Source organism: Salvelinus alpinus, chromosome 35 (genome assembly GCF_045679555.1).
Source record: "Salvelinus alpinus chromosome 35, SLU_Salpinus.1, whole genome shotgun sequence".
Taxonomy (NCBI): Eukaryota; Metazoa; Chordata; class Actinopteri; order Salmoniformes; family Salmonidae; genus Salvelinus; species Salvelinus alpinus.
In genome coordinates, this window is record NC_092120.1 from 8646291 (window position 1) to 8669440 (window position 23150).

Below are 23150 nucleotides of genomic sequence, written 5' to 3' on the forward strand. Positions count from 1 at the left end.
TGTTCTCTCTGTTGCTGGGATGAACAGCTATTTGGTGTGATTGTGGGTTGGTGTATATTGTCTTTGGACTACTACAGCCTGCCTATTCCTATCCCTATTGGTCCTTCTCAGCCGGACTGGACAGCTACATTTGGCTAATGCAGCAGGCCGGACTGGATCCAACCACCGCTGTGCCAGTGTAAAGTGGACTGTAAATATTGACGCAGAGACAGCGATAGGGGAGCCGCGTCCTTGTCAGAGAGAGAGGGTATGAGGGAGAGAGAGAGATACCCTGCCTTCTCCCAGGGTGCCTGTCGGTGCCTTAATGCACCATGGCAGGGAGCACACGGTCTCCCTGCAGAGAGAGGGGGAGATCAACGTCAAACACTCACACACCCACACTCAATTGTATGCATACACACTGTCTTTCCTGCTGTTACACACACACATACACAGACACACACAGACACAGGCTTGGTGTCCCTGACATCCGTTTAATCCCAGTGTAAATGCATGGGGCCAGCTCTGGAGTCACCCTAGATTAATACTGGGCCTGTCTGACAGACTACAGCTTCAGTACAGCACCAGGCCCAAGCAGGCAGCAGCCAACAGCAGTCCACGTGGTGGTGGTTATATTGTGTATAGTGTGTTTATTATTAGCAGCAGTAATATAAGACTAGCATACTTGAAGAGGCAGTTCCCAAAGTGATCTGAATTCCTCTCCATCACCCCATCTCTCCCATTCATCCTCTCTTCTATCACTGTATGCCCTTGTCCTTATCTATCCCCCCCCCCCTACACCTCCAATATGTGTGATTATGTATGCGGCGCCTGGTTACCAGGATACAGGGTCGCTAGGGAGCGAGGTGTGTTGGGCTGAATGGATGTTGGTAATGTACCACTGTTAAGCCTTTAGGATCTAAGGGCTAGATTTCTCCTCTCCCTGACTGAGCAATGGGATTACTTCAGCTCTCTCTTCATCCTCATCCTCATCTCTATCAGTGCTGATCAATCCGTCTAGACCTAATCTGTAACCCCATCATCTGGGGTCAATGTAACCGTGTTTGTCTCATGTGTCCGTTGATGCGCAAACTTAAAAAGTCAACAAAAAAACAATACAGATGGATTTTATGATCAGCAACAATTGGATTGTTTGGCCAATGATGAATGACCCTTTAATCTGTTTGGGTCAATGACTTTTATAGCTGAGGTATAATAAATTTGTAGCTCCGGGAGCGGAGATGGCACACAGGCGTTTGTGTGTGAGGGCAGGGAGGGTAATAAAACAGGCTTATCTCTGCTCGTTAGGAGATTAAAGATGCAGAGCTGGAGACGCTACAGATTTGGGCTGACATATTAAGGAGAGATAAACGAGCGTATCCCAAACGAAGGCAGCAGTGGAGGATAGCAGGATGGGAGAAGGGAGAGGCAGGGATAAGTGCAGCATAGTGCAGCTAGGGCAGGTCAGCCAGCCGAGGTCACATGAGTCATATGGGCCTGTTGGCTGGGGAAGCATGTTAAGAGGTAGACCTGTATCACCGAGAGAGGTAAACGGGCAGGCCGCACCGAGAGAGGTAAACGGGCAGGCCGCACCGAGAGAGGTAAACGGGCAGGCCGCACCGAGAGAGGTAAACGGGCAGGTCTGCACCGAGAGAGGCAGGCGGGCAGGCCGCACCGAGAGAGGAAAACGGGCAGGCCGCACCGAGAGAGGTAAACGGGCAGGCCGCACCGAGAGAGGCAGGCGGGCAGGCCGCACCGAGAGAGGAAAACGGGCAGGCCGCACCGAGAGAGGAAAACGGGCAGGCCGCACCGAGAGAGGAAAACGGGCAGGCCGCACCGAGAGAGGTAAACGGGCAGGCCGCACCGAGAGAGGTAAACGGGCAGGCCGCACCGAGAGAGGTAAACGGGCAGGCCGCACCGAGAGAGGTAAACGGGCAGGCCGCACCGAGAGAGGTAAACGGGCAGGCCGCACCGAGAGAGGTAAACGGGCAGGCCGCACCGAGAGAGGTAAACGGGCAGGCCGCACCGAGAGAGGTAAACGGGCAGGCCGCACCGAGAGAGGTAAACGGGCAGGCCGCACCGAGAGAGGTAAACGGGCAGGCCGCACCGAGAGAGGTAAACGGGCAGGCCGCACCGAGAGAGGTAAACGGGCAGGCCGCACCGAGAGAGGTAAACGGGCAGGCCGCACCGAGAGAGGTAAACGGGCAGGCCGCACCGAGAGAGGTAAACGGGCAGGCCGCACCGAGAGAGGCAGGCGGGCAGGCCGCACCGAGAGAGGAAAACGGGCAGGCCGCACCGAGAGAGGAAAACGGGCAGGCCGCACCGAGAGAGGCAGGCGGGCAGGCCGCACCGAGAGAGGAAAACGGGCAGGCCGCACCGAGAGAGGAAAACGGGCAGTCCGCACCGAGAGAGGAAAACGGGCAGTCCGCACCGAGAGAGGAAAACGGGCAGGCCGCACCGAGAGAGGAAAACGGGCAGGCCAGCAATCACCTGGAGACCGCTTAATTATGCACCAGCTGTCTTATGCGGCAGTGCTCTAGTGTTGTAGAACTTTGGCAGTATTTTTTTTATATTTTAAAACTCTAGCAGTATTTTAGACCATACCTCACATTGAGAATACAGTTAGAATCCTTGAGAATACACCGAGTGGCTAAACCCTGTCTCAATCTGTGGATGGGGGTGTGAGTGAGTGGGAGGGTATGGGGGTGTGAGTGGGAGGGTATGGGGGTGTGAGTGGGAGCGTATGGGGGTGTGAGTGAGTGGGAGGTTATGGGGGTATGAGTGAGTGAGTGAGTGGGTATGGGTGTGCAGCACACCACAGAGAATTGTGGGTGTGTATAAATGTTGGTGTGAGTGACGGGGATATTGGATAGTATACAAGATGGCCCTGCCAGCTGGACTCTGCTTTGTGTGTGTGTGTGTGTGCGCGCGCAACCGTTTGGCTAAATTCACGGAGCCCAGTCCGTCCTTGTCGGAGGGCAGCGGAGCACGGCGCCAGCTGAGACACAGCGGACATGCTCGGGCTGTCTGGGAGATTTCATTAGAACGAGACATGGCTGGCATCCACCACAGATACAGAGGGCATGATCTCTATTCACCACTGCTGGAGTTACTCAGACAGCGGCTGCATCTCAATACTCTAAAGTGGCTTCCTCTCCTTTATCTGAACTGATCTGAAAAGAAAGTACCCTAATAAATTATGCTTACCAGATAAAGCTGTCACCGGCCCAGTTTATTCCCTATCAGTAAAAAGGAAAGGAGAGGAGGGGAGGAAATCACTTTGGACTATTGAGTTTTATGGAGAGAGGGAGGAAAAGTATGTACAGGATACACATGGTATGCTGTATATCGTCCAACTAAATTGTTACTTGCAGGTTCCTTCTTGACAAAGCAACAACAATAAGAAATAAAATATATGAATAGGAACATAAAGTAAACAGCTCAGTAGAATAGAATAAACATTTTAGCATCGGAATAATACAGGAAGGCACAATTTATAGTACAATATTCGCACATGTATCGGGGAAGGGGGGATTGGAGGACAAGTGAGGGATAAAAAAAGATATGGATGGTTGAGTTAAGATGGAGCAAGAAAGCACTATAGACAACAAGGGAGCATGGATATAGCTAGATACATAGTCGACGACCACGGGAGTGATGAAGAGCAAAGAGAGGACGGAACAGAGGTAGTGACGATTATTAGTACTTCAGAGCCGCTGTTATGGAGACACAGCACCGCCATGTGGACAACCAGCTGTATTACATCAAAATCACCTAGTAACACTCCCTTCTAAGTCCTATAACTGGACTACTGCCATGTTGTAAATCTTTCTGTCTCATAAGACCTATTAAACTAGACACATTAAACATGCCATGTTCTGAACAATAATGACTTTATAAATGTCAGGGTAAACTACTCTTGAGATCATTTTAAGAAATTGTCATTTATTATTGACTGTTTTAGATCGTTTTAGTGGGAAACCAAAGCGTTTGTATTTTATTTACATGTTGTGGTCTAATTGAAAACAACTGCTTTTTACATGTGAAAAGGTCATTGGATGCTCCATTGTTTACATTACAGAGCGTTGCTATAAGGTCATCAGTACCACAGCCATAGTTATAAGCCTAACAACATTCAATCATGGGACAACCAATTACTTTTTCTGTGTAACTCTCCTCCAATTAGCTGAGCTCCTCATTGCCATTTAACACTCCCTCATTAGCATAATCCCCTGTGCAATGATGGGGAGAATAATGAGATGGGTCAAACCGTGTGTGTACTTCTGACTTGTGTATAATCTTATTGTTAGTATTGGTACTAGTGGTCATGGTTCATTAGAGAAAGGTACTACAGTCACTATGTCTGATTGTCTGCCTCCCCATGTGACTGTAGTCTACACTAATGTAGACCTTTCTTCTGTAAAGGCAGACACACACTTTCTCTGCATCTCGGCTTGCTCTCTCACACACGTCCACACTTTCTCTATACCTCTCATCCACACACACTTTCTTTGCACCTCTCTCACACACACACACACACACACACACACCATTGACTGTAGTTAGGCCTACTTCATACTTGGGGATTACATTTTGAATTCCGCTTTCAGAACCTTTCACCACAAATGAAACGATATGTATTGAAATGCACTGTAGTTATTCCTGTGCATGTGGGACTACTCCAGCATGTGAATGTTATCACTACTCTGTTGTTGTTCTCTCTCTCTTTTCTCTCTCTGTACTTGTCCCCTTAAACCTCCCTTCTATTCTTTGTCTTCCTTCCTATCTCACTTTTTCTCTCATCCCTCTCTCTCTCTCTCTCTGCAGGTACTCGACTGCCAGTGAAGGGTCCCACTACAAGCGGTGTTATAGGAGGGATCAGTGGTTCTGCTGCTGGCCATTATCGGCAGTGTTGTGGTCTTGGTCCGTAAAAAATGCAACCAGCACAATGGAGAGTGAGTGTTTTATGTGTCTGTCACTCATACTAAGTGATCATCCTTCTCAGTGGTACAAACCCCCTCCCCCTAAGAAGCAGCAGACCACCAGCAGCAGCAGCTCTACTGATAGGGTGAGGGATGCTGGTCAGCCATAACACTTTTAGACATGCTGTGATGGGAGATGTTTATATATCTCTATATGGCCCCTCAATTTGTATTTTACAATACCACAACATGTTTTTATCAACATTGTTAAAAGATTATGCAGATTAGGAAAGCGTCCATCTGAAATTGGTTAATGAGTAGATGAGAATAATCCTGTCTGTGTGCGCGCATCTGCAGCTGAACACCAGTCGAGACCCTGTGGAGAGCAAGGACGGATCCGTGGACCACCTGTACTACGCTCCCCAGGATGCCGAGCCCAGCACGGTAAGAACACAGCCAAACATGGGGTGCATCTCTCAATAGTCCTTCTCTCCCGAATCCTTTCCTCAATCTTCAGACATAAATAGACCTGGATGGGTGAAAGCAAATTCCCAGCTGGCCTCCTTGATATTGCTTCCAGCTGGCCTGTGTTTTCCTATCAGTGAAGATGGAGTGAATGTAGACCAGGAGAGGAAGCCATTTTAGACTATCGGGATACATTAAGCTCTGTAGCTTTGGCTTATAAAGTGTCTCAACCCAACTCTTAGTTCATTATCTATATCATTCATAATACATCCTGGTAAAGGATTCATGAAACAAAAATAAATAAATCATTTAACATCTACTTCTGATCATTAATTGATCAGTTACTCAACATGATTGCCCTATTTACCAGAACACAAACATGAGAACGTGTAGGAAACTGAAGGGTATGGAGGACTGCTATGTGGATAGAAGCTGATATACTCAACATGATTGCCCTATTTACCACAAACATGACAACGTGTAGGAAACTGAAGGGTATGGAGGGCTGCTATGTGGATAGAAGCTGTTACACTGAATATGCTATAGATAGAAACATGTATTTTTAATACTGTAGAAACCATTGCCTTGGTAAGCTAGTTACAATTTCCCCCCTGTGATTTAACCCTATTGGAGCAGTGGTTTGCAAGTTTGTCCATTGGCTAGAAGACCTGGGTTCAAGACCTGCTGCCAACATACTGACTCAACTCCATGCACTTTGATAATGGAAAAATTGATGTAATCAATTTATCACTAGCCACTTTATATTTTATAATGTTTACTTACCCTACATTACTCATCTCATATGTATATACTGTACGCTATACCATCTACTGCATCTTGCCATCTTGATGTAATTAAATGTATCACTAGCCACTTTAAACAATGCCACTTTATATAATGTTTTCATACCCTACATTCCTCATCTCATATGTATATACTGTACTCTATACCGTATACTGCATCTTGCCATCTTGATGTAATGTATCACTAGCCTCTTTAAACAATGCCACTTCATATGTTTTCATACCCTACATTACTCATCTCATATGTATATACTGTACTCTATACCATCTACTGCATCTTGCCTATGCCGTTCGGCCATCACTCATTTATATATTTTGATGTACATATTCGTATTCATTCCTTTTACAGGTAGTTGTTGTGAAATTGTTAGGTTATATTACTTGTTAGATATTACTGCATGGTCGGAACTAGAAGCACAAGCATTTCACTACACTCGCATTAACACCTGCTAACCATGTGTATGTGACAAATAAATTTGATTTGATTTGTTGCTCTGTCAGTTTGTTCGCTAATGCAAGGTTCACTAGAATACTATGAAGACTGCATTGGTTCTCCTTATTTTTATATGATTATTCAGATTATTTTGTATGATTATTTTTCCCACCAGGACTTGGACGCGTAGTGATGAGGAATACAATCGTGGTGCGGAGTTGCGCTATGCTGGCGCCCCCTCTGGCTGGGATGAACCCAGGCTGAACGAAGTCCCGCCCATGTACGCCCCCAATCAGTACAAGGCCAATGATTAACAGGACAACGAGGAGGACCACCCCCCTGCCACCGGAGCATCTCGTGGAGACAGCTTTGTGTCCCAGGCCATGTTTGTGTGAAGACGGGAGACATTGGAAGTGTGTGTGGGACTAAACTTGTTTGTACGTGAAGAACATCGGACACTGGATGTGTGTGTCTGTGGGATGGCTGCAGTGTGTGATGGTTGTAGTCATCGCTGTTCAATCAGTGTCTCCAATCTAGAATTTTACATTGTAAACTAAAGTGAGCGTATATATTGGGTTCTAATAACGGGAATCATGTTTTTTAAAGGGGGATCCGCTTTACTGTTAAAATGCTGTGCAAGTCAGACACAACATAAAACAACACTAACTTGTATCGCGGTTGGTTGAAACTCCTTTGCATGGTGTGGTTAAAGTACAGTATGTGTGTGTGAGATTGTTTAATAGGCACAGATCCAGGGCCAGTTTACCCCCTTTGAATCCTAACCATTACCATTAGGGGATAACGCAACACTGCCCTTGGATCAGATCAGTGTGTATTGATAGCTCCATCATACTGTGTAATGTAGCTGGGGTCAGGAGACTAGTAGTAGTACACTACTCTGAGCTAAAGGCAGTAGGATGATGTTGCCTATAGACACTGGTGGAAGGTCAGTTGTGTGTTTTACTCCCTAAGGATTATGTTTAAGATTTTACATAATGTAATCTGATCCTAGATCTGTGTATAAGATACAATTCTGGATTCCCGGAGCCCAATACAAGCCATAAGAGATGGGCAATCAATTGCCTGAACAAAAATCAAACAATGTAAGTTACTGACAATCTTGTTTATATATAAAAAGGAAATCTCTGTTACCTTTTAACATTGACGTGTCTAAACATTGATGATTTGTGCCTGTTCACTCAGGATTTAAAAGCTCTATTCACATGCTCTACCACAGTATGTTGGTTACAGAATGTACTACGTAGGCCTACTGTTGAAATGTCCAATATTGTCAGGGTCTAGGTTTTTATACAATTTCAGGGTCTTCTTCTCTATACAATCACTTAATTGTTAAACCAGATGTGCCTATTTTTGTAGCGTGTGAGATTTTAATATGTGAATCAAACAGAATTCTGAATGATTTTGTCATCTTTGTGAGATGGATTTGACCTGTTTTTACTACGCTATGTATGTTTTTACAGCAACGCCTGATGCACTGGTTACTTGATGATTTTAAATTCATTAAACATTTGTGGTCAGTATTGCTGCGGTCACATTTTCTCATCTTGCTTAAATGTTTTTTTTGTTTCATCTGATGAGTTGGGGAGCTAACGGAAACGGAAGTACATAAGCGTCCAGAAGGGGGAACTGAGGCTTGAGAAAGCGGTTAGTGCTATCGGGAATCCTTGTAACCTTAACCGTTTAATATTTAAACTTCCAGTGGGGTAACGTCAGAGTTGGGACGTCCCAATGATCCCGTTTAGACTTTACCCTGAGAACTCCTGTAAAGAGGCTGTCCACTCCACCATATAGGCCTAGAAATCCTCTATCTTTTCCTCTCAACCAGCGGTATAAAACATCCTTCTTTAGCCCTGTAACTAACCTGTTGTAATGATGCTCATTAAGAACATCTGCCTGGGTGCCAGTACATTCCCACTTTATACAATGTTTTATATTTACATCATGTTACTTTGAAACAAATAACTAGTCAATACCCTGGACGTACAGGACACAGAGAAAGAGGCTTGTTACAGCTTTACACTTCAATAACAGTTGAACTGCCAAACAATCCGGTAAGGATTCAGTCTGTGCCTGTGTCGGCAGGATCGCCCTGCAGTTTGGAGCCAATGATCAAACAAAGGTTTGGGTTGGTGAAGTAATCTGAAAGAGAGAAAATATCATGTTAGTTCTATGTAGTTCTATGTAGAGGACTGTCCCTGTCTGTATATTGGTGTGTGTGTGTGTGTCAGTTTGTGTTGTTGATTGAACCCACCTGCTGCATACTCTCGAATGTCTGTGGGTCTTTTGAGAAATACATCTCTGTAAAAAAACAAGAAGCAGGTACCCAAGCAATTGGCCCGTTAGACTGCATTACTGTAGCTAAGTATGAAATATAATTCTATTTGTTATTGATGTCTGGAGCTGGAGCGCTTGAGAGCCCTAATGGAGATGGAGAATAATATGTCTGAAAATATACCGTCAGTCAGTGCCAGCCAATTAACAAACCTTAAAAAGTCGCTTATTAAGACCTCCGTCTCTGGATGCTCTCTCAAATATTTTTCATTGTTGATTCTCGTATTGATCTATAAAAAATACTGAATTAGCGAATGGCTCTGCAGAGGACAGAGGGACAATTCTAATCTGTCAAGACTGATAAAAGAGAGGGGAGACATCTGAATTTCCATTTTATTCGACAGACAACCTAACATCATACTTCAAGATCTGTCTAATATACATTGTTGGCTTTGCTTGTCCAGGGGAAGTATAAAGGTGAATGTCCATTAACTTTACTGTCCATTCTACTCTTTCCCATGCTTAATGATATTGGGAAAAGCCAGGTGGGCAATGGCAATAGCAGATTCAAAGTTACCCCACGTAATGTTTGTCATTGCTGAGCCTATCTTTAACCAAGGAATTTCTGCTAGCTAACTATTAGCTGGATGAATGCAAAAACAATGCAGTGATAGAACAAGAAATCCTATTGTATATTAATTCCTGATTCTATCGATAGAACTAACGTTAGCTAACTAAATGTTGTTGGAGAAGCCAAGGAGCACTCATGGAGCGAACGACGTTACCTACCTACAGTAGCTAAAGTGTTAGCTAGCTAACTTACCTTAAATTGTCGGAGTTGCTGTTGTTGCGCGATGCTTAATGCACCAAAGTCCAGTTTCTCCAAACCACTTTTATCAGCCATTTGATCTCATCAGCTAGCTAATATCCCTTTGATAGCCTGCTTGCTACCGTTAATCTCTTTACTAAAACAAAACCCACCTGTTGTTGACAAGCCCCATTGTTACCATGGCAACAGCCTGAGTATAACAGAAGCAACACTTTTCCCACAGAGTTTATCTTTGCTTTCCCCCATGACATATTTGTAGGTCTCTATGGCTCTGGGTGGCAGCCAATGTGACAATGTTTTTCAGAGCCTGTATTGAGGGATCCAGCCACAGAACATGAGAGTGCTGCCATATTGCCCAAACAGCTCATCATATGTTGTGACCTAAGCAAGTACCTCTGGAGTAGATGTCTCTACTACAGGTCCATGCAGGGAGACCAGAACACTCATGGATGGATACTTGGTGTGTGAGATTCGTGTTTGCTCCTATTCACTATTGTAGACTATAGAGCACACACATTTTCTTTGGAAAATTGACCTTTTCTAGTTTTACTTACATTTGACTCAAGTCATGTGTAATATTTAATATAACCATTAATATGAATGAATATGCTTAATTTGGTTACAGATTCAAATCTTAGAATTGTATTGAGGGGGTTTGGACAAGTAGGGTTGGCAGGGCAGTCAAGAGGAGGGAGGTGTGTACACATGAGGGACTTGGTATAGAGAAGCCTGGGGACACGCTCTCTCAAAGGAAGGGGTTAATGACCTTAACCCAACAATAGTGACCTATAGCGACCTTGTCAAGCGGTTTGGACCACCTGTTGTAACAGTTAAGGTGTCACGAACCCCATCACATTTATTAGGCCAATTACTGTCTGGAACATTTTCAAGTGTCCCCCTGTCTATTCTTCCATCACATTCATTAGGCAAAATACTGTTAGGCAGACCTCTTCACGATATGGTTTCAAAGCAATTTTCTGATAGCCCTATTATCAGTGGTGTGTAAAGTACTAAAGTAAAAATACATTAAAGTACTACTTCATTTACTTTACTATTTATATTTTTGACCCCTTTTACTTCAGTACAATACTTACTTTTTATTCCATATATTTTCCTTGACACCCAAAAGTACTCGTTACATTATGAATGTTTAGCAGGACAGGAAAACAGTCAAATTCATGCACTTATCAACCGCACATCCCTGGTCATCCCTACTGCCTCTGATCTGGCAGACTCACTAAACACACATGCTTTGTTTGTAAATGATGTCTGAGTGTTAGTGTGCCACTGGCTTTCCGAAAAAAAAAAGAAAAAAAAAAGAAAATGGTACCATCTGGTTTTCTTAATATAAGGAATTTGAAATTATTTATACTTTTACATTTGATACTTCAGTATATTTTAAACCAAATACTTTAAGACTTTCACCTAAATAGAATTTTACTGTGTGACTTTTACTTGAGTCATGTTCTATTAAGTTATCTTTACTTTTACTCAAGTATGACAGTTGGGTACATTTTCCACCACTGCCCATTATAATGTATAGCACTATCACTTTTCTCTATTCCACTGCAGTTGTAAATTACTTAAACTAAAAACATGCCACAAAAAATGTAACCTCCAGCCCACTCTTAGTAGGCGACCTTTGGTAAGTGTTTAGACTGGTTATAAGTATCCTTTAACCACACAGCTGCATACAACGTGTATAAAATGTAGAGGAGACTTCTGATGAGTCTGTAGAGTGTAGATAGAAGAGAAAACGCTCTGAGCTATCCCTCCTAGATCTGCTACTCGTACTACTACATCTGATCAGCACCATGGCTTCAACAAAGTTAAACAGTACTGAATGCTCTCTCTAAACCTCACCTTCTGAACAGGACAACATTTCAAGAGGAGCAAGACATGCTGGATCTGTCTGCCTGTTTTTTCCAGCACATCGCTTCAGGGAAAAAATATATCTTTCTGATTTTTAGTCGTTCTTTTTCTCTTCTCTCTGGTGATGAACCTACTCATTGGATTGGTGACACTTAAAGAGCGCTTCTGGCAGCCGTTCTACACTTTGTTCCATTTTCAGATGACATGTGGTCTTTTGCATAGCTTCATTGAAGCATTCATTGTTTTGCACTCTGTTCTGCTCCAACGTACTCAGGGGGTGGTGAATGGAACATTTTAGTAGTATGTGTACCATCCTTTGGAGCGCTCAGATGACTCTGGCCCTCATGGAAATAAAAAGATATGTGTTTATTTGCCACAGCATCCTCTACCTGAGCATAATGACATCCAGGAATGTGTGGCTTGCCTTGGGGCTAGTCTGGGTACTGAGTACCATTGCTGGTAATTATCACTTGGTCCAGCTCAACATGGGACACACATGGTGCATTTAATAGAGCCACTGCAGGGCTGCTATGTGAGTCTAGAATTGTGAGAGCATCTGTGAGCTTTAGTCCTGTGCAAGAGGCACTGTTCCATGGCCCTCCCGGCATCACCCTAACTCTTTCAATCTGAATTACTTGCCTCTGTTTTGGGCGTATGTACAATGAGGCACGCAGGGCTGTTGTGGCCCTCCAACAAGACAACCACCGTGCTCGTAGAACTGTAGCCTTCGACCTCTGTCTGTTTCTACTGCAGCTGGTGCCAATAATCTACTGTCTTACCCGTCTGCAACTACACGAGCAAACTCTGCCTCTTCACTTGTCTCAACACATTTTTTGTGTTACTCATGGTGCATCAACCCTGTCGTCTATACCATCCGTAACCAAGAGGTGAGGCGTGCACTGATACATCTGTGCCAAAGAAGTCAGGTGGAAAGAGAGCATTCAGCAAGAGGAGGATGAGGGGGAGGACAGTATTCAGGTGGATGAGAGTCCAACAGGGCAGAGAAAAGACCACAGAGGGATGGGGTGGGGCAGGAGGGGAGCAAGAGACTGCAACCCCTCTGTCCTTCCTCCTTTCTCTCTGGTTGATGTGTGTCTCACTGATCTGACTGCAGGACATTTGGGAAGACAGCTAAACTAATTGATATCTTATTACTGTTGTGAGTGTTCACGTGTGCTAGTTTTCACTGGATGTGTTTTGGGACCCATTTAAAGGATACATTTATATGAGCCAGGAAAAACTGTAATCCATGTCTCGTATTTCTTTAAACAGCCACGACAAATTTCAGCTAACTTTAACCACGGTTAGATAAAAACCAATAAGAGTGATGAGGCAACTGTGTTTATCCTAGCTCATAGACTACTTTCAGAGTAAGAAACAATCTAACATGAAGTTAATGAATTAATCCTCTTAAACTGTGTTTCAACGTCTTACTATGTGCGCTTGTAATAAGTTAACATGTTTGAGGTGTGTTCCAGTTTCCACATCAGTCATTAAAACTCGTTTTTCAACCACTCCACAAATTTCTTGTTAACAAACTATAGTTTTGGCAAGTCGGTTAGGACATCTACTTTGTGCATGACACAAGTAATTTCTCCAACAATTGTTTACAGATTATTTCACTTATAATTCACTGTATCACAATTCCAGTGGGTCAGAAGTTTACATACACTAAGTTGACTGTGCCTTTAATAAATCTTCTTAGGGCTAGGGGGTAGTATTTGGAAGTTCGGATGACTGACGTGCCCAAGTAAACTGCCTGTTACTCAGGCCTAGAAGCTAGGATATGCATATAATTGGTAGTATTGGACAGACAACACTCTGAAGTTTGTAAAACTGTTAAAATAATGTATGTGAGTATAACAGAACTGATATGGCAGGCAAAAACTCGAAGAGAATCCATCCAGATTTCTTTTTTTGAGGTCACCACCCATTCAAACACTTGTCTATGGGATATTCAAAGGAAATCCTCCCATATTGCAGTTCCTATGGCTTCCACTAGATGTCAACAGTCTTTAGAAAGGGTTTCAGGCTTGTTTTTTGAAAAATGAGCTAGAATTTGTAGTTTTTCAAGGTGGCTCTCATTTGGACTGTAGTCTTGTGGCGCGCGTGGATGCGGGCGCCCACTTCGTTATTTATCTCCGGTATCAAACATACTATTCTCCGTCTTAAATTGTATAGTTTATTTACATGTTAGGGTACTTGAGGATTGATTAGAAACATTGTTTGACTTGTTTGGACAAAGTTTATTAGTAACCTTTGGGTTTGCTTTGTCTGCATGTTGAACGACTGGAACGGGTGGATTACTGAATCAAACGCGCCAACTAAACGACCGTTTGTTGTGTAGCTGGGACCCTTGGGATTGCAAACAGAGGAATATCTTCAAAGGTAACTGATTTATTTTATCGCTCTTTCTGACTTTTGTGATGCCTCTGCTGGTTTGGAAAATGTTAATGATTTTGTATGTGGGGCGCTGTCCTCAGATAATCGCATGGTATGCTTTCGCCATAAAGCCTTTTTGAAATCTGACAAAGCGGCTGGATTAACAAGAAGTTACGCTTTTAAATGATGTATGACACTTGTATTTTCATGAATGTTTAATATTACATTTTTTGCAATTTCAGCGGATGTTGGGGAGGTGGGTCACTAGCGCTCCACCTAGTCCAAAGAGGTTTGCCTTTAAACAGCGTGGAAAATTCCAGAAAAGGATGTCATGGCTTTAGAAGCTTCTGATTGACTCAAACAATGTCAATTAGCCTATCGGAGGTGTACCTATGGATGCATTTCAAGGCCTACCTTCAAACTCAGTGTCTCTTTGCTTGACATCATGGGAAAATCAAAAGAAATCAGTCAAGACCTCAGAAAAAAATTGTAGACCTCCACAAGTCTGGTTCATCCGTGGGAGCAATTTCCAAACGCCTGAAGGTACTACGTTCATCTGTACAAACAATAGTACGCAAGTATAAACACCATGGGACCACGCAGCCATCATACCGCTCAGGAAGGAGACGTGTTCTGTCTCCTAGAGATGAACGTACTTTGGTGCCAAAAGTGCAAATCAATCCCAGAACAACAGCAAAGCAACTTGTGAAGATGCTGGAGGAAACAGGTACAAAAGTATCTATATCCACAGTAAAACGAGTCCAATATCGACATAAGCTGAAAGGCCACTCAGCAAGGAAGAAGCCACTGCTCCAAAACCACCATAAAAAAGCCAGACTATGGTTTGCAACTGCACATTGGGACAAAGATCGTACTTTTTGGAGAAATGTCCTCTGGTCTGATAATGACCATCGTTATGTTTGGAGGAAAAAGGGGGAGGCTTGCAAGTCGAAGCCCACCCTAACCCTAACCCTAACCCACGGGGTGGCAGCATCATGTTGTGGGGGTGCTTTGCTGCAGGAGGGACTGGTGCACTTCACAAAATAGATGGCATCATGAGGTGGGAAAATTATGTGGATATATTGAAGCAACATCTCAAGACATCAATCAGGAAGTTAAAGCTTGGTCACAAATGGGTCTTCCAAATGGACAATGACCCCAAGCATACTTCCAAAGTTGTGGCAAAATGGCTTAAGGACAACAAAGTCAAGGTATTGGAGTGGCCATCACAAAGCCCTGACCTCAATCCTATAGAAAATTTGTGGTCAGAACTGAAAAAGCATGTGCGAGCAAGGAGGCCTACAAACCTGACTCAGTTAGCTCTGTCAGGAGGAATGGGCCAAAATTCACACAACTTATTGTGGGAAGCTTGTTGGAAGGCTACCCAAAATGTTTGACCCAAGTTAAACAATTTAAAGGCAATGCTACCAAATACTAATTGAGTGTATGTATACTTCTGACCCACTGGGAATGTGAATAAATAAATAAAAGCTGAAATAAATCATTCTCTCTTCTATTATTCTGACATTTCACATTCTTAAAATAAAGTGGGGATCCTAACTGACCTAAGACAGGGAATGTTTACTCGGATGAAATGTCAGTAATTGTGAAAGACTGAGTTTAAATGTATTTGGCTAAGGTGTATGTAAACTTCCGACTTCAACTGTATATTAGTGTAGTAACAACCATATTATGATGAGTACAAAAAGAAGGACATTTAAAATGATTCCTTCAAGTAAAATAAAAAAGTAAACACACACCCAAAATAGTTCAGATATGAAATAATTGGGAGTATAGATAGTGTGTGCAACTTTATTTTTCAATTATTCCTGCAACCCAGTGATAGGTGAAACTTTATTACGGAAGCCTACCACTCTAATCTAAATGAAGACACTTCCCTCATTTAATCCTTAAAGGGTACATCCATTTTTAGACTTACATTTGAGAGTGGTTACATTTCTCCAGCCACATCCGTCAGCTGTTTAACAAAACAGTGGCGGGGTGTCAACTTTGTTGTTGTTTGAAAGATTGCCCCTTTAACCACTGAAACACAACTCTTCAAAATGTAGGCTTATAATACAATATAGAAGTGGGTTATTTGACTTCACACAGCAGCGCCACACCACGTAGTATCCAGTACTCAGGCGGTGGAGCAGTCCTCAGTTCCACAGTAGCAATGTAATTCAGGTCCATCCTTACAGGCTTCTTATATATGGGACAGGAGTATAACCGGGCATCCTTGACACCTGAAATGACCACAGCAATGATACAAATCCATTACTTATACATGATGATAACATGAGTTTCTTTTTCACTGCATGTTGTCCATTCAGTAGGTCTGACATACCGTAACCATTGAACCTAAAAGTTAGATCATTTCTACTGACATATTCAACATATAATGTATAGATGAAAACAACAAGCAGCTGATTGAGATACTGTTCAATGAGTCTCCAGGAAGTTACAGTAAATACTGACTACAGCACTCACCATTGTTTTCAGCATACATCCTGACTACAGGCATCATCTCAAACAACACTTTGGGTTTGGAGTCGATGAGTTTGCAGTTCCTCCTGTCCCAGCCCGCCCCCTCCAGATAGAGGCCGTACACATACACCCCCTCAGAGGGCGGCTGGGTGACGTCATCCTTCATCCACTTGGTCACCTCGTTGCACAGCACCATACGGTCTAGGGCCCAGCCCTTGTTTGCACGAGTGATCTCCTACACACAGAAAAACAGAGTTACATAGACTGGCTTTGTCTTTGTAGCTTCATGATCAACTATGACTGTGTGGTGTGTGCAACCTCTAAATATAACCACAGTGGCCAAGTCAGTAAGTATGTTCAATTGTGATTGCATTAGAATGTGTGAATGTGCCGTCTGTACCTGTCTCATGGCGGTCAGGAAGCCCTGTGGGTTAAAGAACCCTGTCATCCAGAAACAGTTGGGCCGTCCTTCAAAGATCCACGCCTGGAACTGACGGTTTCTATCCAGCAACTCAGTAAACCAGAACCCTAGAGTGCTGGAGGCCCATGATGCCTAGAACACAGGAATACAGAAGTAGAAATAGAACACGGAATAGATAAGTAGAAAACTGAATATATGTGTATCCAGTGGCAGTAATAAACGTACCTTCTTCCAACGTGAGGGGATGCGTGCGTCATACATGCAGTCCAGCGCGTCCCGTAGGTTCTCACTCATGATGATGGTGCCGTCGATGGCCAGTTTGAGGTCGGTCAGCGTGTTCCTGACCAGCACGATGACCCTCTGCATGCGGTCTATCTCCTGACGCAGGAAGATGTTCATGGGCTGGAGCAGACCCATCTTCTGTAGCCTCTCTCTCACCTGGATATATTGAAAACATGTTCTTGTGAAATTACGCTTTAAATAAATGTTGATTTGATTTGATTCTTAACATATTGGAATGCAAATGCATAACACAGTTCTAAACATTAAAAAGTAAACCTGTATTGCAGTAAAAACATTCACTTCAAGTGGATTTCACTGCACTATGTGTCACGCCCTGACCTTAGATATCTCTGTTTTTCTATATATTTTGGTTAGGTCAGGGCGTGACTAGTACGCTAGTTTTTGTATGTCTAGGGTTTTTGTATGTCTAGGGGGTTTTGTATGTCTATGTTGGCCTGATATGGTTCCCAATCAGAGACAGCTGTTTATCGTTGTCTCTGATTGGGGATCATATTTAGGTAGCCATTTTCCTCATTTGTGTTGTGGGATCTTGTTTTTGCATAGTTGCCTTGTGCACTGCAATACTGCACGTTTGTTAGATTCTTTGTTGTTTTGTTGTAAGTTTCACTATTAAAGAATGTGGAACTCTATGCACGCTGCGTCTTGGTCCGATCCTTTCAATGAACGTGACACTATGGGGCATATTTTAGAAATACATTTTATTGCATGGGTTATTGTTAGATGACTTGCCGTCACCCTGTGAGAGTTTTTTAACGATCTACCTTGCTGCAGCAAGGTATTATGGGAAATAATATTTTTAATGGCCAGCACTGTATTAATCGTGGGTGATTATTTCCATTAGGGTTAGCTAACTCCAGACCAGTGCTACTCACTTCAAACGGTACGTAGTCTGGAGGTAGTTTCTCCAGCATGTCGTCAGCTAGCCTGGCCACAATGGCCTCCCTGGTCTCCCCTCCGCCACTGGAGCTGTCCTTAGGCTGGATGGACAGGATGGTGTCCAGGACGTCTTTGGCCAGCTTGCTCTGGTACGTTATGTCAGCATTGGGGTGCAGGCCAAACACCTCTGGAGTGTCGTAAGCCGGTAGGCCCTGCAGAGGAAAACACATAAATTAGGATTAGAGTCCGCATGTCTGTGCATTACCAAACTACAGTAAAACGTGTAATGCATTGTGGATACCTCCTTATAATGCATTATGAACAAGTTATTCATAGGAAGTGTTATCAAATGCCTCAATGCCAATCATAATGTATACAGCACACATCTTCATGCAGTCTGACTACATTAATTCAATATAATGTTACACAGCACTGTAAACTGCAGTAGAGACTTTAAGTGTGAAAAATGGACTGACCTGAATGTATGTCAGATATTGGTCCACGTTGGAACACTTGGGAATGCTGTAGCCTTTGTAGAAATAGAAGTCAGGTCCAAACATGTTTTCACTGAACCAGACCTTGGCGAAGGTGTTGAGCAGACGCTTGTCATAGTCGTCTGTCACCCTACCGCCATACTGGATCTCCCCGATCATGTAGCGCACTGTATTCCAGGATACACCCTGGGGAGACGTCAGACTACCATCATCACAGGAACAGACACATCTTACATAGGAAGACAGGTAGCAGTACTAACAGTAGAAGTAAAGATAGATCTTTACTTAGTTACAGCAGGAGCTTCTCGTCTCTGCACCTACCTTCTTGATGTCCATGTCATCCAGGTGGTTCTGAACAAACTGCACGGTGGCGTTGAAGTCAGCCTGGTTGAACTCGTAGGGGATGTTCCAGCCCAGGGGGCCGAATTTACGCCTCTCCTGTACCGTAGAGTGGAGGAACACCACCCCATACAGCATGGGCCTCCACTGGACCATGTTACTGACATCCAGCAGGTCCTGGTTAATGCCTGGAGCAACAAACAAGAAGCTAGGGTTAGGATTAGGGTTGTGGTTGAGGCTAAGGTTGAACCGGGATATGGACAGGAATCTAGGGTTAGGGTTGAACTGGGATGTGGACATGATGCTAGGGTTAGGATTAAGGTTGTAGTTGAGGCTAGGGTTGAACCGGGATATGGACATGAATCTAGGGTTAGGGTTGAACTGGGATGTGGACATGATGCTAGGGTTAGGATTAAGGTTGTAGTTGAGGCTAGGGTTGAACCATAATTTGGACATGAAGCTAGATTAAGGGTTAAGGCTAGGGTTGTTGTTTAGGGTTAACCGGAAGAAACGGGGGTGTATGTGTGTGTTTGTTTGTGTCGGTGCGTACACATGCATGGATATGTATGTGTGAACTGTGGTGTGACCCACCTCCATAAGTCCTCTTCAGCCCTGCCTTCAGTCCCTGTGGAGGCTCATTAGTGAACTTGATGGACATCTGCAGCAGTGTGATGGGGAAGTGTTTTTGGACCTCTGTAGTAATCCACAGGCGGAAGGTCTCATGGATGGTGTCTGTCTCTGTCACAGTATCCATCAGCTCATCCATGAAGTCCAGGCCCAGGTGGCAGTTCTGGAGCAAGGCCCAGCCTCCCTGTGTGTGCATTCGGGATAAATTAAAATAAAAAATAATACATAGTTACATAGTTGTCCATATTGGGAGAGTAATTAATTACTAATGTCATTATGTAATGAAATTAATAATGTGAGGGAGATGCATGTGGTGTTAGTCCATTTAATTTGTAATACAGTCTAATACGGTCTAAATCAATCACATCCATTTTCATTAACACCATGGTTCAATTTCAATTCATATTCCATCCCTATCGCTATTTTAATTCCCAATTTGATTACAAATGAGATGACATGGACCATAATTCATGGCAGAATGCTGATACCTAATAAAATAGTTTCGCTCACCAGACTTCTTCACTAAGCGCAATAGCCTGGGGACAAGGGATAATTATAACTTGACTGTTAGGAGTCCAGTGAGTGTGTACTGTAATGCTGTGTTCAGGACTCACGTTGGCCATGGTCTGCTGGAGCAGCTTGCGTGCGTGGACCTCCTGTCCCTGGCCCATGGAGACATAGCGCGTCTCTATCTTCAGCCTCTTCCCCAGGACGATGATGGAGTCGGTGGGGTCTGAGCCCATGGACAGGAAGCAGATGAGCGGGGTCCGGGGGTCTGACTCCTCCCACGTCTTCTCTAGGTCCAGGATCACTCCCTCTGCATACTTCTCTCCCATCGAGTCCATGATGTACTTACGGGCCTGGAGGATAACAGGTAAAGCATGAGTTAAAAAGTCACCTGCTACTAGATTCAAGCAATATGCAGTAGAAATACACTCTAAAACTCAGTCCAAAGCTTTGATGAAAATACCAAAAAGCGTAGACATTTCATAAAGTATTATGTCTTGGATTGATTGATTAATTACTTAATCATTCAATGAGAGTTACCGGTGTACCTGTGCGATGGTCCTGTCTGGGCACCAGGAGCGTATGAGCAGCAGGTGGTGGAAACAGTCCAGGGTCTGGTCATAGGCATTAGGGATCACCTCCTCCTCAGGGGCCTCCTTATCAAACCATGCCTTCCACTGCTTCTCATTACGACAGATCTGGACACACAGACACACACACAGCTCAGTAAAATGACTAGTTCAATGCCATATGTGACAGAGCTCAGAGGAGTAAAAGGAGCACTGTAATCATAGAGGAGCACTACAATGAATAAGGGGGTTTACCGGGGTGAGGGGGCCATGAAACAGACTTATTGAGGGGGCGATGAAACAGACTTATTGAGGGGGCCATGAAACAGACTTATTGAGGCGGCCATGAAACAGACTTATTGAGGGAGGGTATTAGAGAGTGTGACAACATTAAGTAGCAGCGTAAGGAAGCACCGCATGGGGAACACACCTGATCAAGGATATCAGAGAACTGCCACAGTTTACTGAGCTCCACCAGATTGAGCCAAGTCATGTCTAAGATCCACTTGGCAGGCTTATGGGGGCAAGCCTTCAGATCCAGAGAGGCACCCCCTGCAGAGGACAGACGGAGGATGTTCAATGGTCTGTGAGCAATGAACAACATTTTGCTATTCAACATTTCAGTAACTTTGGACTACAGATTGGTGGAATTAATTGGAGGACGGAGTTTGTTTCACACCTTTAATGAGGGTGAGGAACTCGGCGTGTTTCACGCGGTTACTCTGCATGTCGATCTTCAGCGTCAGCAGGAGGGTAAACAGGAATTTGTGCTCCTCATACAGACCCCTGGCTGCGTACTTGTGCACTTCAAAGGTCATATGCTCAATGATGTTCGCTATTCGCTTGCTGGTAATTGGACTTTTGGTTGATCTGTTCAGAAGTCATAGTGTGGTGGTTATTATGTTAATATTAAAATATAACTGTTTCTATGGTTTCAGATATGATACTTCAAGAATCAGGCAACTCCTACAACTACACAAAAAACTATGCAAAAGCACAAATCCCTCAGTGTCAATTCAAAAATTGTTGATTACATATTCATTCAATTCAATGGTCACATAAAATGACTGAACCACATCTGAGGACCAACAATTTGAATGAAATACATAAATACAAATACATGTTATTCAGTATGAGACAAAGTGTATTACTACTGTACCTGGCCAGAGAGAGGTCAAAGATTCCCAAGAACTGTCGTAGTGACGTTTGGTACATGACGTTAACCATGGACATCTCAGTGATGAGGAAGTACAGGATGCTGCCTCTGGTGGCCACTGTAACAGCACAATAACACACAGGCTGACAGTGAGTGACAGACAATGCTCATTCTATATTATCATACATCCATTTCTGCTCAAACTTGCCACTGGAAAAGTGTGAGGAACAGATTGCTCCTGAAGAACAGTCAACACAAGGTGGTTAGTGCCTGTCGCTATCCACCAGAGCACTGTGATTGGTTGGTCAGCCAATCAATAAAGAGCCCAAAATGTTTTGACCCTTACTCTAAAACAAACCGGTACAGTACAACCCACCCAACTCACCAGGTCTGTACTGAGAATAACTCTACCCTAACCACAGTACAACCAACTCACCAGGTCTGTATTGAGAATAACTCTACCCTAACCACAGTACAACCAACTCACCAGGTCTGTACTGAGAATAACTCTACCCTAAACACAGTACAACCAACTCACCAGGTCTGTACTGAGAATAACTCTACCCTAACCACAGTACAACCAACTCACCAGGTCTGTACTGAGAATAACTCTACCCTAACCAGAGTACAACCAACTCACCAGGTCTGTACTGAGAATAACTCTACCCTAACCACAGTACAACCAACTCACCAGGTCTGTACTGAGAATAACTCTACCCTAACCACAGTACAACCAACTCACCAGGTCTGTACTGAGAATAACTCTACCCTAACCACAGTACAACCAACTCACCAGGTCTGTACTGAGAATAACTCTACCCTAACCAGAGTACAACCAACTCACCAGGTCTGTACTCCTCTCTAGCGGTGTTGATCTGGATCTCGGTCTCGGCTGAGATCTGTAGTTTCTGTGTGACGTCCTCGGCGGTGCGCTTGGTGTTGCCCAGGACGATGATGAGGCTCTCGTCGTCCACCAGGGAACCCTGGGTAGAGGTCAGACGATACAGCAGGTTGTCCTCCAGCTCTTTCATCTTCCTCTTGTTGGCCGTTACATCTTCCAGCAGGTCTGTGCGCTCCTTCTCCAACTCCTAGATATACCAGGGATAGATAAGAGCACTGTTCAGACACATACACTAATGTCCTTGTTGGCCGTCACATCCTCCAGCAGGTCCGTATACTCCTTCTCCAACAGGCAGAAACACCGGTCAGACACAGCTCAGAACAGGAGAGTTCCCACCTGGACAAAAGGAACACCTATGTGAGAATGCTATTCATTGACTACAGCTCAGCGTTCAACACCATAGTGCCCTCAAAGCTCATCAATAAGCTATGGACCTTGGGACTAAACACCTCCCTCTACAACTGGATTCTGGACTTCCTGACGGGCCGCCCCC

At 43.9% G+C, this 23150-nt stretch overlaps 2 protein-coding genes and 1 long non-coding RNA gene across 6 annotated transcripts in view; 1 reads left to right on the forward strand and 2 right to left on the reverse strand.

The window, feature by feature from the left end:
* Positions 1-4929: 4929 nt before the first annotated feature.
* LOC139564711 (uncharacterized) lies at positions 4930-8143 on the forward strand. The gene is made up of 3 exons (XR_011672812.1): positions 4930-5047; positions 5259-5345; positions 6778-8143. It is a non-coding gene; the product is annotated as an uncharacterized lncRNA (long non-coding RNA).
* Positions 8144-8516: 373 nt separating this feature from the next.
* LOC139564710 (RIIa domain-containing protein 1-like) lies at positions 8517-9897 on the reverse strand. The gene is made up of 4 exons (XM_071384485.1): positions 9718-9897; positions 9108-9184; positions 8875-8921; positions 8517-8762 (listed from the first exon to the last, which is right to left on the reverse strand). Exons 1-4 carry the CDS (start codon positions 9796-9798, stop codon positions 8683-8685), a joined length of 285 nt encoding a protein of 94 aa, XP_071240586.1. The 5' UTR covers positions 9799-9897; the 3' UTR covers positions 8517-8682.
* A 5878-nt stretch (positions 9898-15775) lies between these two features.
* The window catches only part of LOC139564688 (dynein axonemal heavy chain 5-like), a 75824-nt gene continuing 68449 nt past the window's right edge, over positions 15776-23150 (reverse strand). For 3 of the 4 annotated variants that reach the window (XM_071384446.1, XM_071384447.1, XM_071384445.1), the window contains 14 exons: positions 22601-22844; positions 21760-21874; positions 21280-21470; positions 21031-21152; positions 20580-20729; positions 20139-20384; positions 19489-19708; positions 18880-19085; positions 18541-18744; positions 18061-18276; positions 17111-17323; positions 16865-17017; positions 16468-16699; positions 15776-16223 (listed from right to left, as the gene is read on the reverse strand). In XM_071384446.1, coding sequence (XP_071240547.1) covers positions 16072-16223; positions 16468-16699; positions 16865-17017; positions 17111-17323; positions 18061-18276; positions 18541-18744; positions 18880-19085; positions 19489-19708; positions 20139-20384; positions 20580-20729; positions 21031-21152; positions 21280-21470; positions 21760-21874; positions 22601-22844 — 2664 coding nt within the window. In that variant the 3' untranslated portion in view covers positions 15776-16071. Of the gene's footprint in view, positions 16224-16467; positions 16700-16864; positions 17018-17110; positions 17324-18060; positions 18277-18540; positions 18745-18879; positions 19086-19488; positions 19709-20138; positions 20385-20579; positions 20730-21030; positions 21153-21279; positions 21471-21759; positions 21875-22600; positions 22845-23150 lie in introns of those variants that run through there. The other variant, XM_071384448.1, reaches the window with a different exon arrangement.

Bases quoted from the DNA above. Each gene is read 5' to 3' on its own strand.
- LOC139564710 (XM_071384485.1), bottom strand. From the start codon at position 9,798: ATGGCTGATAAAAGTGGTTTGGAGAAACTGGACTTTGGTGCATTAAGC. The intron at 9,185-9,717 runs GTAAGTTAGCTA...TATTTTTTATAG, and splicing joins AGCAACTCCGACAATTTAAG to ATCAATACGAGAATCAACAA. The intron at 8,922-9,107 runs GTTTGTTAATTG...GTTTTTTTACAG, and splicing joins TTAATAAGCGACTTTTTAAG to AGATGTATTTCTCAAAAGAC.